At 53.5% G+C, this 13,979-nt stretch overlaps 4 protein-coding genes across 4 annotated transcripts; 1 reads left to right on the top strand and 3 right to left on the bottom strand.

Annotated features, from left to right (window-relative positions):
* Window positions 1-87: 87 nt before the first annotated feature.
* Window positions 88-4,759, bottom strand: SMAC4_03398 (uncharacterized protein). Its single transcript, XM_066089936.1, has 4 exons — window positions 3,998-4,759; window positions 3,827-3,931; window positions 583-3,765; window positions 88-477 (listed from the first exon to the last, which is right to left on the bottom strand). The coding sequence occupies exons 1-4, from the start codon at window positions 4,038-4,040 to the stop codon at window positions 308-310; spliced, it is 3,501 nt and encodes a 1,166-aa protein (XP_065947693.1). The 5' UTR covers window positions 4,041-4,759; the 3' UTR covers window positions 88-307.
* Window positions 4,760-5,460: 701 nt separating this feature from the next.
* SMAC4_03399 (uncharacterized protein) lies at window positions 5,461-7,274 on the bottom strand. Its single transcript, XM_003353033.2, has one exon. The coding sequence runs from the start codon at window positions 7,045-7,047 to the stop codon at window positions 5,545-5,547; it is 1,503 nt and encodes a 500-aa protein (XP_003353081.1). The 5' UTR covers window positions 7,048-7,274; the 3' UTR covers window positions 5,461-5,544.
* A 97-nt stretch (window positions 7,275-7,371) lies between these two features.
* On the top strand, window positions 7,372-9,736 carry SMAC4_03400 (uncharacterized protein). The gene is made up of 2 exons (XM_066089937.1): window positions 7,372-7,707; window positions 7,837-9,736. The coding sequence occupies exons 1-2, from the start codon at window positions 7,592-7,594 to the stop codon at window positions 9,479-9,481; spliced, it is 1,761 nt and encodes a 586-aa protein (XP_065947692.1). The 5' UTR covers window positions 7,372-7,591; the 3' UTR covers window positions 9,482-9,736.
* Window positions 9,737-11,049: 1,313 nt separating this feature from the next.
* On the bottom strand, window positions 11,050-12,426 carry SMAC4_03401 (uncharacterized protein; the record flags this gene model as incomplete). Its single annotated transcript, XM_003353035.1, has 2 exons — window positions 11,050-11,836; window positions 11,903-12,426. 2 exons carry the CDS (start codon window positions 12,424-12,426, stop codon window positions 11,050-11,052), a joined length of 1,311 nt encoding a protein of 436 aa, XP_003353083.1.
* Between the last annotated feature and the right edge of the window lie 1,553 nt (window positions 12,427-13,979).

The raw sequence follows: 13,979 nt of genomic DNA, 5'->3' as shown, positions 1-13,979 counted from the left end.
ACCTACACTTCTCGATTCTAAACTCACGATGTGTTTCGTTCAGATCCTGCAAGCTGTTTGTTCTTTGGCTTTCATGATTTCCAGATTGAGAATAGATGTCGCCATGATCCATGCGTCTCTTAGCTAGGTATGTTCCATTCTCTCATGGTATTTACAAAACACAAAAACGCCCCCAGGTATCCTGCTATAAACGAGCCACATGTTTCAACTTTCAACAAGAAAGAATCATCCAAATCTGACATCAACGACCGCTGGCTGGCTGGCTATGCACTGCACCGCATCTTCTCTCTCACCAATGGTCTTGAGCCTACAATACCTGCAAATAATTGCTCGGCACCAGCCCAACCTGTCCATTCCCACCATGCACCGTGGCCTCCCACCATCCATCATCCTGATGTCTCAACACGGCCAAGATATCGCCCTTGGCAAAGCCCAGCTCCTCCGCAATGGCCGCTTGGTACATGTACATTGCTTTGGCTGTTTGGTTTTATCAATCACCGTTAGCACTCACTCGCTCACTCCAGTCCCTCCAGCCATCATCAGTAGAAGGCGAAAATCGAAAGAAAAGAAAAAAAGACTCACCAAAATGAATAATAACCCTCCCATCCCTCGTATACTGTCTCCCATCCGCTGCCCCCTGTCCACCCCCAGCTCGTCCCGCATCCACCACACTCTTACTCCTCCCACGGCCATGTACCGTTCCTCCGCCACTGCCACCGCCCACCATCATCGAAGCCGGCACCATCTGTCCATCGCCGTAGAAGCTCATTCTAGTCCCTGTGGTCGCTTCCCTGCTCGAATCTGGCCTTCCACCAGATTGCGTGCCGTACCGGCCGCGCATCGAGCTACCGCTCGTGTACCCATCATCTGGCTGCCCTTGGCCTTGGCCAACACCACCAGGTCCGTAGTGAGCGAGCTGCATGTGGTTCTGGGTGTGGTCAAGACTAGATCCCGGGCGGTTTACGCCGCTGGTGAATGGTGATGGGGAAACGGAACGGGCCATGTCAACTGGCGACACGGCGCCGCTGCCGCCGCCGCTGCCGCCGCCAGCGGCTTGGTAAATGTTGGATGATGAAGAGCCGCGGTAGTCCATGCTTCCGTGGCGGGTGTACTGCGTGTCTGAACGACGGGGTTGTTGACCCTGGGCGGGGACGCCGGTGGGTCCCATGGACTGGGAGTGCGCGTGGCGGCTGTTCATACTGCCTGGGTTGGAGGAGCCGCCGTAGGGGTTGGGAGAGGCGGAGCGGTAGCCGCGATCTTCGGAGGCGTTGTTACCGGGCCCGGACCAGCTGCTGCCGTAAGCGGCGTGACTGCCGGGACGTGGAGAAGCAGCGCGCGAGCCGGGACGAGGGCTGGCAGCGCGAGGGATCTCGGTGCTTCCACCGCGGGGCCGGCTCTGGTAGTTGGCGGAAGAGGAACTGGACCGTTGGTCTTGCGCGCTGGAGCTGCCTCCGTTAGAGAACAGACTCCGTGTTTGGGCTTGGAATTTTGAGCTGGCTTCCTTCATGGCTCTGCTGGTGACAGCGGGAGGCGGCACACCGAGACGCGAGACGGGTACCATGGCGCCTTGCATGCCGTCGTAGGATGGCGGAGGAGTGGCGCGTGTACCGTTGCTGGCGCCGGGGATAACGGGTGGCAAGGCCAAGTCACTGGTGCTTCGGCTGTTGTGCATGCTGTGAGAGCTGGCGTTCCGCCCACCCGGGGAGATGTTCCCGGCTGGCTGAGGGCCACCAGCGCCAGGAGGAGCAGGTGTAGTGATGCCGTGGTAGTGATCTGCTGACATGCGGACGGACATTTGCTTGTTCATCTCAGTCCGGCTCGTGCTGCTCTGATTTCCAGTGTTGCTAGTAACACCCTTCAACTCAGCCAAAGCCAGGGCAATGGGATCGGCATCGGGTGCCGGTTGCTGTTGCTGCTGCTGTTGACCCTTCCGCTTGTCGAGGGCATCGACAGCAAATACGTTTCCGCCAATATTCAGAGCCAAGCTGGCATTAGCAGCAATAGGATCAGGGCTGACGGACCGTTCAATGCCGAGAGGTGTGTTGTTCTCCTTGGTCGGACTGGCATTATTAGCTCTGGGCGTCCTGTTGCCCATACTGCTACTCTGTCCACTTTGTCCACTCTGCCCTCCATACCAAGTCTGCCTGCTTCCACTGCTCCTGGTGGCCTCCTGCTGAAGCTCCTTGGTACTCTTCCTCCTGAAGGGGCTATTGTTAGCAAAGAAGCCACTCTTCCTCTTGGGCAACTCCTTTTTCTCAGGCGAGGCCGAGCCAGACTGTGCACCATTAGCGGGAACCAAATCGAGCGGGGTTTGCGGCGTCTGCGGTAGCTGCTGCTGCTGTTGTATCTGCTTCACAGGCGAGACAGGACCAGTGGACTGCTGCAGCTGTTGTTGCAGTTCTTCCAACGTCGGTTCGCTACTCTTATCTCCTCTGCTAGAGGGACGGGAAATAGTGTTAGTTGATGGCGCTGCAGCATTGAGATCAAGATCAGAAACTGGGCCCGGGGGACGGCTGAGCAATGCCATGCCGTCCAGCGGGTGCGGACTAGCAGGAATAAAATCAATTGAATCGTACTCAACGTTGTTGGCGGCACGTGAACTCTGCGAAACCCTTGCCACCTGCTGTTGCTGCTGCCTCCGCTGTTCCTCGTGAAGGTTGTGCTGCGTGGTCCTCCTCTGCTGTAACTGGGGTCTCTGTTGTACTAATTGTTGCTGCTGCTGCGGCGGCGGCACCGGTTGCTGTTGGGGAGGAGGGGCTTCAATCTGTTGTTGCTGAGGTGGCATCGTCAGTGCCGTTGGCGGAATGGTTGGAAGTTTGGAGGGTGTGGCCGTGGTCTCGCGACTGCCGTTAACACCCACAGAGATATCATGGCCTAGCGACTTCAACAATGCGTTATTGGGATCGTGATGCGACTCGTATGTGCTCGGCTGTGGCGATGACGAGCGGAAGGCTGGGTTGATGCTCCTTGGGAACTGGGCGACCGAGAAGGCGTCGCTATCTGGTTCGACCGAAGCCTCGGATTGGGCATCGACATCACCCCGGCAAAAGTTGATGTACTTGGGAGGGTCCGGAATCTCCTGGCCAGTGCCCTTCTCCTTGATGAAAGTAGCAATATCCTTCTCAACCTCCATCTTCTCCAGCGACAAGCGGATCTTCTCGCACGAGGCATCATCGCTGACGCAAACGGTAGAGGCAATGTTAGCAAACGTCCAGAGACTACTCTTTGTGAAATCCAGTCTTTCCTCCTCCAGGTCCTGGAACTTGTCAGCGGCGGCCTTCCACTCTGTGTTCCAGCGGGCGGTAGTCTTCTCCAGAGCCTTGACGGCAGCTTCGTAGTCGGCATTGGAGTTGGCGAGGCTAATCTGTGTCTTTTCGAGTTTAGCCTTGTTCTTTCGTTCCTCCTGGCCCATGACCATGTGTCCTTGAGCGAGGTATCCCTTGATTTTGAGAGATTCCTGCTCATAGCGGTCTCTTGTTTTGTTCACAGCCTGGGTCTGCTGTACCTTGACTTTCAGTAGTTTTTCGACTGTGTTCTGGATGATCTTGCGGCGCTCCTTCATGCCGCCTGCGAAGGCGACTAGTGGTTCTTCGAGTTCGCTTCTCATTTGGGCGGCGATGGCCTGGTGTTGCTTGCCCATGGATTCCACCTCTTGCCGGACGGTATCAAGGGAGACTCGTAGGGTTCCAGACTCTTGCGATCCAAGGGATTTGCGACTGAGGTTGAGAAGTAGTCGGGAGTATTCCTCTTCGATCTTTGCCCGCGCTGTTGTGTAGACAAGGTGTTAGTGCCCAGTTCCTTTGGCTTATCCTTTCTTGGAGCATACCTGTGTAGAAGCTCTTAAGCTCATCGCATGTGGTTTTGGCAGCGGACATGCGCTCGAGGAGAGGTTGAACACCAGCATCATCCTTGCCCCAGAAGTTGTTGGCGACTGTATCCCCATGTTAGTTCTCTCTCCCGTCGCCATATTCCAGGTGTTGTCTGTGGAACTGCTCACAGGAAAGGGCCACAGCCGGCGCTTCGCTCGTGGCAGCCGGCATCGTACCCTCTATTTTCACAAAACAAGGGCGCGACTTGCGATTCTCTTTGTCTTTCCAGTGGTTGTTTGTTTCTTTTCCAGTCTCTCCTTATCGGTCGCAACTATTGTTTTATCGGTCTGCTTCTTTTGGCGGTGAAGAAGTCCCGTTCGGTTCCTGCGTCTCTGGTCTGGTACCTGCGTCTGCTCGCGCAATTCCGAATTGTCGATCGTGGGTCGTCAAGTCAAGGACAGTCGTAGATCAGGTACGGCACACCCAGAGTTTCCACAGCGGGACGTTGGTCGGTTGGTCGGTCAGTCGTGTTGTCGAGAAACCCCCAACCTCTTTTCGTTATAATCGTGGGTTCCTTCGTCTTGTTTGAATTCGTTTCGTTTCGTTCTTCGGTGGGATTCGTTGTGACGTCGTGGTGGTTTCCCCGTCCAAGTTGTCCAAGTCCAAGTCGCCCAGAAAGGTTGTTTGTTGGAACCTGAAATGCCCCCTGGCCCTGGTTTATCGTCGCCTGTCGGATGCTCGTTCGCCCGCTATCGATGTCGCACAACCACGCTACAAAATGCTGTACTCCACCAAATCCGATGTCAGCTTCGGGGCAGTCGAATTGACAGCGCAACAACTCTTGAAAGATCGAGTACGGATGATGATGTCGCGTCGCTAGAAAAGAAGGGGTATGTGTTGCCAAAAAAGCAAAAGCAGAAAAAGCAGGCACTTCGCGGACACCTTACCATTTCAGAACCAAGTTCCAGGTCCCTGGCTTCTGTGGTCGTCCACAAGTTCAGCTTTCAGGTGACTGATTGCCCGCTTCAGAGGTTCCTGCCAAGCACCAATTGGTGTCGACAATTGTTGACTTTTGAACTTGGTTGCGGGGGGCAACAGGACGTTCTGGTTGGGCGGCCCCACGCTTCCATCGTCAGGGGCTGATGCAGTGCTCACTGAAGAGCAACCCCGGCTCCCCGGTTCCCCGACCTCTCGTGCCGTCTTTTACCTCCGTGCGGAGACGGCACGGTGCCATGTTGTTGTCGCCGTCGTCCAATGTCGGGTGCAGTAGGGCTTTGGATGGTTCAAGATTTGATCGCATTTTCAAGAAGCAGGTTATTTTTGCTTTTGCCGTGAGGGGATTCACACACGTGTCCGATGTGGATCTTGGTCGTTTTACGTCAAGTACAGAGATTCAGACGGGAATTGGTTCTGGAAGTTCGGATGGGAAAGAGCGAATCTTGATGTCATTGCTCTTTTTGATACCGGAAATGTGGAGATAATATCTGACCATACGGAATAGATCCGAGTCCGTACCTGAACATCAAAGGCATGAACGCTCCTAGACTCCGGCTGGTACGACAACATCGCCGGAGCGGGCCGGGGCCGGATGGTTGGCGCCGTCCCGGGTTTAATCTGATACCAGTAAAAACTGTGACTTGCGGTCCTATACACATGCAAAAGCCCTATACACATACCCATACATGAAAGACACATCTATCATACAAAGGGATACTGAAATCCATACTACCTTAATTTAGTTCCATTGGCTCTTGACCTTCAACTGCACCAACACCGTAGTGCCGGCCTGGAACCACCCAGGTCTCTCAATCTTCACCACCTCCAATCCCGGCACCTTCTGCTCCGCCTCCTTGACCAACTTCTCAATATCCCTGTTCCACCAGCACCCATACCGACTGAAGTGCTGAGGTGCCCAAGCATCCAGCTTCTCGTTGATCCAATCCGACCAACCCTTTCCGTGCTCCAGCAAGATGATCCGACCCGTATCCGGCTTGACCACACCCGCCATGTTTTTCAACAAAGCAAGCGGGTCAGAAACCGAGCAGAGGCCGAAGGTCTGAACGACAGTATCATACTTCTTCCTCTCCTCATCCTTCTCCCCAGGTGACCTCGCAGGATAAGCAGGCGCCTCAGGCAACTTAGCCTCGGCATCTGCCCTCACCAGCCTAATCCTATCCTCCAGCGCCGAAACAAGCACCTCCTGCTCTTCACCTCTCTTACCCTCACCAATTCCGCTTTCCTTCGATGCCAAAAACGCGGCCGCCTTGGGCACAACCTTCCGCCCATCCCTGTCCAGCACATTCTCTCTAAGCCTCGTCCTCGCAACACCCATCATACCCTCGCTAATATCCACTCCCGTGAACGTCAAGATCTCGCCCTCCAGCGATCCAGGCAACTTCATCTTCTCCACCCAATCCTTCTCCCTCTTGTCTCCATCCTTCCCGCCCTTATCCAGCACACTCCTAACCCTCTCCTTCGCCCTTCTTTCCTCCTCCATCCTCTCCTCCTCCGACAACTCCCTTCCGTCCGCACCGAGGGGGCCCCTGACAACCTCGCTCCAATTATAAAACTGCAGATTCCTGCCCGTCCCCACGGCAACCTCCAATACGTGGCCCTTGACTCTCGTGCCGAGCCACTTTCTCAGCGAGCGGATACCCATCATGCGCTCGGGCATGTTAAGGCCGTTGTCGAACGCCATGGCCTTCTCGCGCAGGATCCGGTCGTTGACCACCGGGTCGGCTGTCAAAGAGTCGAGCTCGCGCGGTCGGCCGGTCACGGGGAGTTGGCCGGTTGCGGGGTCAACGTGCGAGCAAGCATCCGGGCCGCGGGCGAGAGAGGTGATCATCATGGAGATGTAGGCGCCCATTATGAGGGCTGTGAGGCCGGAGAAGAGGAGGGGCCATCGGCGTTGTTGGAGGATGGTGCCGAGGTCTTGAGCTTCGGAGTTTGAGTATGAGTTTGAGTATGAGTTTGAGTTTGACTTTGATTTCGGAGGTTGTTTTGCCTCTGGTGTTGGCTCGAAGGGAGTTGGTTCGAAGGTTGGCTTGGAGGTTACTTCTGAGACTGCTTTTGGGCCGGACGGGCTGGACGCCTCGGACCGCGCAGGAAGCTTCTTGGACTTGGCTAGGAGAGAGGTGGTTGTGAAGGCTCGGGTGAGGGTGAGGCGGTTGGCCGTAAGGAATAGGCGGGATGGGCGCTGAGAAGCTCCCCCGAGGGAGAGTGGTATCCTTGTTGCCATGGTGGTGGTGTTGATGGTATGAGTGAGTTGAGTGTTGGAGCTTCGGGTGAGGTTCGAAGCTTGAGAGGTTAACGGTTCCTCTTCGGGATGGTGAGGATGGTGTTTGAGTGTATCACCTTCTGTTATTTCACGTCTCAGCTAGCTACAAGCCTCGAGAACCGTAAATCCCCAAAAGGACTAGCTAGGTACCAAGCTCCAAGTCCAAGAGAAATATGTTGAAGAAGCTCAGCTTCAAAAGCTTCGAAAGTCGTTCTGATGTTCGATGAAAGGCCCCACAATTTTCGGCTGCCAAGCATCTGAATGCAGGTGCGCTAAAGTGCGCCCTGCAGTGACGCTATTGGGACAGGGGTGCCCCGATCATGTCCCAGATCCCCGGATCGTCACCACCTTCCATCACTCCTCATCTTGACAACAAACAAACCACTTACACTCTATATCATCGGCTTGGCCCTCTCTCCCCTCTTTCAACTCTGGATAGCTGACTTTAATCTTTCCAATCGAGTATCAACTGCAAGCACTAGTACACGGACAAAGACCAGCTGCCATGTCAGCACAACAAGACCTCCAAGAGCTCCTGCGGCTCCTCACCGTTGGCCGAAAGACTCCCATGCTTCAAGCCATGGCCCAGATCAAGTCTCTACAAGCAGTCGAGATTAGGAGGTAAGTCAGTCACGCATTTCATATTCTTATTCCCTCCGCTCACGCCAACATACCTCTCTACCAGCATCAAACGATGATATCATCACCCTATTCATCAAAGCCATGTTCACTCACAATGTCACTACATAGCATCCAACAAATAGCAGAAGCACCCTTCGACACCATCAAGACAGCTTTGAACGACGAAAAGACAGCCAAGTCTCTTCAAAATGCCTGCAAAGCGGCCATGAAGCGGACCAGTACAGCAGGAGGCTCAACGGGTACCAAGCGCGGCGCCCCGTTATCAACCGATTCACCTTCCAAGCGCCTCAGACATGACGACAACCCACTCATGCCCTCCCGCACTCCCGGCAAGGAGCTCACGCCTCAAGAACTGGAAGCCTCGCTCGAGCTTCCTTTGTGTCAAGATGAAGAGCTTATCTCGCAAACCGTCCTAGAGACCAACCGCGCCCCCTTAGTCTTGGCTTTTGCCGTCGAGCTATTGCGGCATACAAGGCCCGAGCAACCACTTTCTTCTCGGTTGAGCTTGGGACAGGCCGTAGTCAGCGCCAACTCGCGCTCAAAGGCAGTGAGCATTGGTCTAGCTGCTAAGGGACCTAGTGCCGAAGAAGAAGGGTTGATAGGTTCAGGCCAGCCAAGGGTGAAGGTGATGGGGAGAGAAGTTCCTGTGCTTAAGCGGGGCGGGTATGAGTGGAAGGAAGATGCCAATGAGAGCACGACTCAACAAGACCAGTCAACAACGACTTCTACGCAATCAAATCAGCCTCAAGAAGAATCCCAACCACCACCACCACCACCACAAGCACCGCAACCAAAAACCGTCCACCCCTTCTTCCAACCCACAACCTCCAACATCCACTGGTCCCCCTCTGGCCTTCCCTTAATCTCCAAAGACTCCCGCTTCCTCGCCCACTCGACCAAAATTACCTCCCCCTCCCAAGAGAAAATCCTGCTCAACAACCTCTTCCGTACCCATCCCAACCTAGAATCGGCCTCCCACAACGCCTGGGCCTACCGCGTCCGCACCCCCAGCAACGCAAACCGAATCATCGAAAAATCCTTCGACGACGGCGAACAAGGCGCCGGCGACTTCATGTTGCGCATCTTACGAGAAATGGACATAGATGATACCCTCGTGGTAATGACGCGGTGGTTCGGCGGGACGATGTTGGGGCCTGATCGGTGGCGGTTGATGAGAGTCGTGGTTTTGGCGGCGGTGAATGAGCGGAACCGAAAGAGTGGTGGTGGTGCAGAATTGGAAGTTGGAGGAGAAGGGGAGGCGGTTGCGGTTTGGGGGTTAGATGTCGAAAAGGGTTCAACATCATCTACGTCCACCATGGGTGGAAAAAGGGATAGCTACGGCACAAGCGTAGTAGGCATGCAAATCCACAAACCGGAAATAGCTCGCAACTACCTTTTACGCAGCTTCCACACAGCCACAGCTACCCCTATCACAATTCCTTTTCTCTTAGGCTCGCCATCAGGAACAGCAGAACAGAAAAAGACGACGACAACGACAAAAACCAAAAAGATGCAAAAGCAACTAGAAACAGAGCGAGAAGAAAACCTAGGCTTACTCCTAGGCGCTCTACGACTGCTCTTCGACAGCTGGAAAGGCCATTTGACAGCTGCGGAATTAGATAAGAGAGCTTGGGCGTGGTATACGGCTGTTAGGCCGGATGTTGAGGCTGGACCGGGGGGTTGGGGAGCGAAAGGGCGGTTAGAACTAAAGAGGATCTTGGAGTTGAGGAGGAAGGAGGATAGCCAGAACTAAATGCGTGTGTGTGTGTGTGTGTGTGTCGCCTGATACAGTATCTAGCACCCTTTTGCTAGGTCGGTATCTCCCTTCTTCACGGTTGGTGCTTTGCTGGAAGAGACAATTTGTATTGTATGTATATATAATGACCCCTTTTACCGTTGTTGGGTTTACATATGCAGACATATGACATATGGGATCAATGAAGCCCATTCAAGTCAACGTCCGGTGATTTTCTTTTCTTGAGAAGGAAACGGGGCGACTTATGTTGAAGAAGAGGTGATTCGTCCCCCCAGTCCCACGGCCCACGTAAATCTTCGCAGGCACAGATCGGGATCTTGCTTTCAGTGTAACACTTCATTTGATGCGGTGCGAGATACTGTAGGCCCCTGAATCTGTAGATTCCCGTGAAGCACGCAAGGGTCCATTGCTTGTTTGACGACCGTGAAAACACGAGAAGGACAGACTTGGTAAAAGGTGAGTAGTTGGCAACACATAGACGAATAAGCACGCAGTCAAAAAGGTAACGAACAAATTGTAGCAACAAAATAGGAAGTGCCTGTCTTCTTTCTAGATATAGGAATGAGTCGAGCTTTCTAGCAGTAGTATAGTATAAAAACTCCAAATCTGTTTGTTTTTTTCAACCACCTTTTTTCCTCTTCTCTTTTGAAATGTTTTTTTCCTTGTCCTTTTGTCTATCTTGCAACATGAACATGATGATCTTTTCTTCTTCTCAGATCCCATCCTCTCTGGCTTTTCCCTTTTGTGTATCACCACATAACTGCTCGCTCTCTGTATTCCAAGAAAGGGGCAGGAAATCCGGAAAGTACTGGTGACTTTTCCATCTTCTTTCGTTCCTTTCATACGCTTGACTGGCCTTGCTGCGCCTCTTTGCAACTGTGGAATAATAACCAAAAACCCAGTTGTTGTTGTTGCAAAGAGACTCGAAAAAGAAGTGGGTTGGGTCGCAGTGTGCACCGACATGCTGCGCCCAGGGTATTCGCTTGACAACGCAATCTCCGTCCTCCTAATGTATGAAAATCCATCCCTAGGTATCCAGGCCATTCGTGTTCCTCTCTCCTCATCGCGGCACCATTTCCAGGTGCTCGCGGCATCCTTCCGTCTCCCATTACTGATAAGGATGACTGACTGAAAAAAGCAAAAAAAAAAAAAAAAAAAAAAAAAAAAAAGCAGAAATAATCCAAAAGGTGTTGTAAACCAAGTAAGTGCAATGGGGGGAGATTTCCATCGATCCCGTGAAAGCAAAAAAAAGAAATGATCAAAAAAGCCAACCGTCTGACACCTTCCTTGACATGCCCACATCAGCTGAAAGTCATAAACGCCATTTCGTGACCCAGCCTCGTCTATGGGATGAACCGACCCGTAAATGCCCCCGTGAACCCCCCTTTGAACACCTGTAAAAACCCCTCAAAATGATATGTTGGTAGCACACACTTGCTTCAAATCGTACACACATTGCGCCGTTGCGCCACATGGCTAGACTTCCGAAACTTGGAAGCTGCCCAGAAACCCCGACTTCAGTCATAAGAAATAGTCATGAGAAGAAAAGTTTTGGGAAAAGGGGATCAGAAATCATCCAAGAGGCAGTCAAGCTCATCGAGCTCGACGTTCTCTGGGTTGCGATCCCACTCGAGCATCGCATCGAGCTTGCGCCAGCTCTCGGACTCACTGGCACCGCCGAACTCCTTCCGGCCGTAGTTCAAGGACATCATGGTCGAGGATGGCTTCATCGCAGGACTCGTAAGATACGACGTCCGCTCACCGAACAACACATTATCATCCTTGGGGCAAAAGTCAATGTCCATAGCGGTGTTCACAGGGGAAGACGCAGACAGTTCACCGTTGAGTTTCCGTTTCTGCAGGCCGGTGGCGGTCTGAGTGAACTCTCTCTCATCCTTCTCAAGCGGAGGAGAGACACCGCGATGGTTGCGGCTGTTCTGGCTGCTGTTCGAGGAGTGGACCCCGGACAGGCAGTGGCGTGTGGAGAATGAGCCAATTGGTGTGCTGGGCATGGGGATGTCGTCCTCCATGTCGTCGAACTCGGGGCTCGAAAGATCCACCTCGGGGCTGGGGCTAAGCTCACGTCGCCGGTCAAGGTCGGACTCATCGGTCCCCGATGCGGCGCTTGAGATGCTAGGCGAAATAATAGCGCGCGAGGCAAGATTTAGCGCAGCCGCCTGAGCCGGGTCGGGAAGCGGCTGGTGGGGGCATGTGGTGAGATAAAAGTAGGTGCGGCGCGGGTGAACAGACTCGAGCTCCTTGGCAATCGGACACGGAGACGAGACGTTCCAGCACGTCCTCTTGAGGTATGTAGACAAGCGAGACGAAACAATAGCGCATGGGTTGGCAGACCTGATAGAGCAGAACAAGTTAGCAAAACATGATCTTGCAATAACCATGGGCGGAAGGTAAACTCACTGTTGAACAATCTTCAACTGCTGCATCAAGACGGCAGCAAGCTCCTTGACCAAGTGCGGCCTGTTGCCAGTATTTTGGAGCTGGACGATGACAGCCTCAACAATATCATCATTGATAGCCTCAAAGTCAATTGGCCTGGGAGGATCATCGCACTCAACAGACCGGCGAGCACCGCCCGGAGAAGGAGGGGGTGTGTTTTGAAACCTGACAGTCTCACGCTCCTCGCGCTTCTTCTGCTGGGGTTCGGATGGATGCGCGCGGCCTTCGGTCTCGACGGCGCTGTGCGTGCGCTTAAGCTTCTTGGAGGAAGCAGACTCCGCTTTCGAGCTGCTTGTATTTGAGGGAGCAGGCGAGGCCATGTTTGCTGCTGTGTTTGATCTTGTGTGGGAGCTGGTGTGGGACGAGTCCTTTTGTTCTTTTGAGGCTCTGCTTGCGGCAGCGGCGACTCTCGAGTCTTTGGATGTAGGGACGTGGATGCCGAGCGAAGGCAGGGAGAGGGATTTGCGTCGGGTATTGTACGGCATGGTTGCGGTAGTCTGGAAACGAAGTAGACAAGGGGTGCGTGGTCGTGGGTTGACGGCTTTTGAGGTGAGACTGATTATGTTACAGGCTAATAGTAACGTATGCTGCCGGTAACTGTATGCGTAAGCAAGGCGTGCGTGGAGTCGAGGTGCGTCTCGCTAACGTCAACAACTGCTTGACACCTGCTTCACAATCGTGCGTTGGAGATGTTGGGGGAGGAGCAGGAGGCTCGTGGAGGGTGCCTCGTTTTTGGGAGAGGGTCTGAGGGAGGGTTGGTAGTCGAGATGGGATGATGGTGGTGACGACTTGACTTGGGAGACGAGATCGACAATGCTTTGCTTCTGAACCACGCCAACAAGGGAACGTGCACGAATAGCAGACAAGATAGTGAAGAGGATGAGTCTCTTTTTTTCTTGCCTCGAGTCGCCAACAACTCGTTTTGTAGAAGTAGAAGTAGATAACAAGAATAATGTCTGATGATGACCCTTTTCTCTCCCGAAGACGATAGCTATCCAAACCACGATTCAGAATGATGAGCGTTTTTGAAACAAGAGAAGATGAGAAGAGGGAGGGAGAAGAGGAAAGAGAGAAGAGATGATGGTGGCGGATGATGGGATGGAGGGGAGTCTATCTGCTTTGGGGGGAAGGAGTACTGGTGACGAGCACTCAGCAGCAACAGCAGCAAAGAGAGTGGGAGACGAGACAAGAGACGAGACAGTGGAAGAAAATGATGGGGAGAATGGAAGCACTTGCGAATGGCAGTGGAAATGGAAGAACAGTGGATGGGTGAGTGGCCCGGGTGGTGTGGGTGGGTGTACCGTGTACGTACCCAGATGCGCTGGGTGTGGATGGAGCGGGGAAAGCGTCGTCCGTAACTTTTTTTTTTTTTTTTTTCTCGTTCCTCTGCATTGCCGTTTGGCGAAGGGGGAGGGGGGGGTGCAAGGTGGGATTGTGCGGGAGTGCATTTTGCGATGATGGAAGGGGGCGACCGGCTAGCGACGCAGGACAGCAGCCAAGGCTCACCAAGAGTGGACAGAGGGGCACACTCAACGGGGGTCTGTTGGCGTCGAAGCCAAGAACGACCAAGGCCGGGAAGCTTGAAGTTTTGAACAAGGGTTAAACGCATCAGACCCGCCAATCACAGTACACCATTTTCTTTCAAAAGGCGGTAAGAATCCAAAGACAGGCAATATGTGGATTCCTGGACTTAAGTAGTGTGGGGTCAAGCTGTCGATTTTGGTGGAGGGTTGCACGCGCATGCAACCTGGAACTGGTAACTGGCAGCAGCTGGTGAGAGCAGAGCAGCACTGCACTGCAGCATTGAGAGGTTGCAGCAGAAAAAGTGGAAGGTTCGAAAGGCGCTGCACGCGGGAGAAAGAGGAGCAACAGCAGCTGTCTTTTTGAAAGCGCTGTAACCGAAAGCAACGCGACTTGTACCGAAGAAGGAAAAAGGAGATGCCAATCGCATCGCCCACCAGAAATCTTATCGCACTCGGTGACAGTTAGGTTTCTGGGTGTAAGCGCGATTGCCTGTTCCGTCAACGGGATATCATGG

This window comes from Sordaria macrospora, chromosome 7 (genome assembly GCF_033870435.1).
Source record: "Sordaria macrospora chromosome 7, complete sequence".
In the NCBI taxonomy this organism is placed as follows: Eukaryota; Fungi; Ascomycota; class Sordariomycetes; order Sordariales; family Sordariaceae; genus Sordaria; species Sordaria macrospora.
This window is presented reverse-complemented; position numbering and strand designations above follow the sequence as displayed.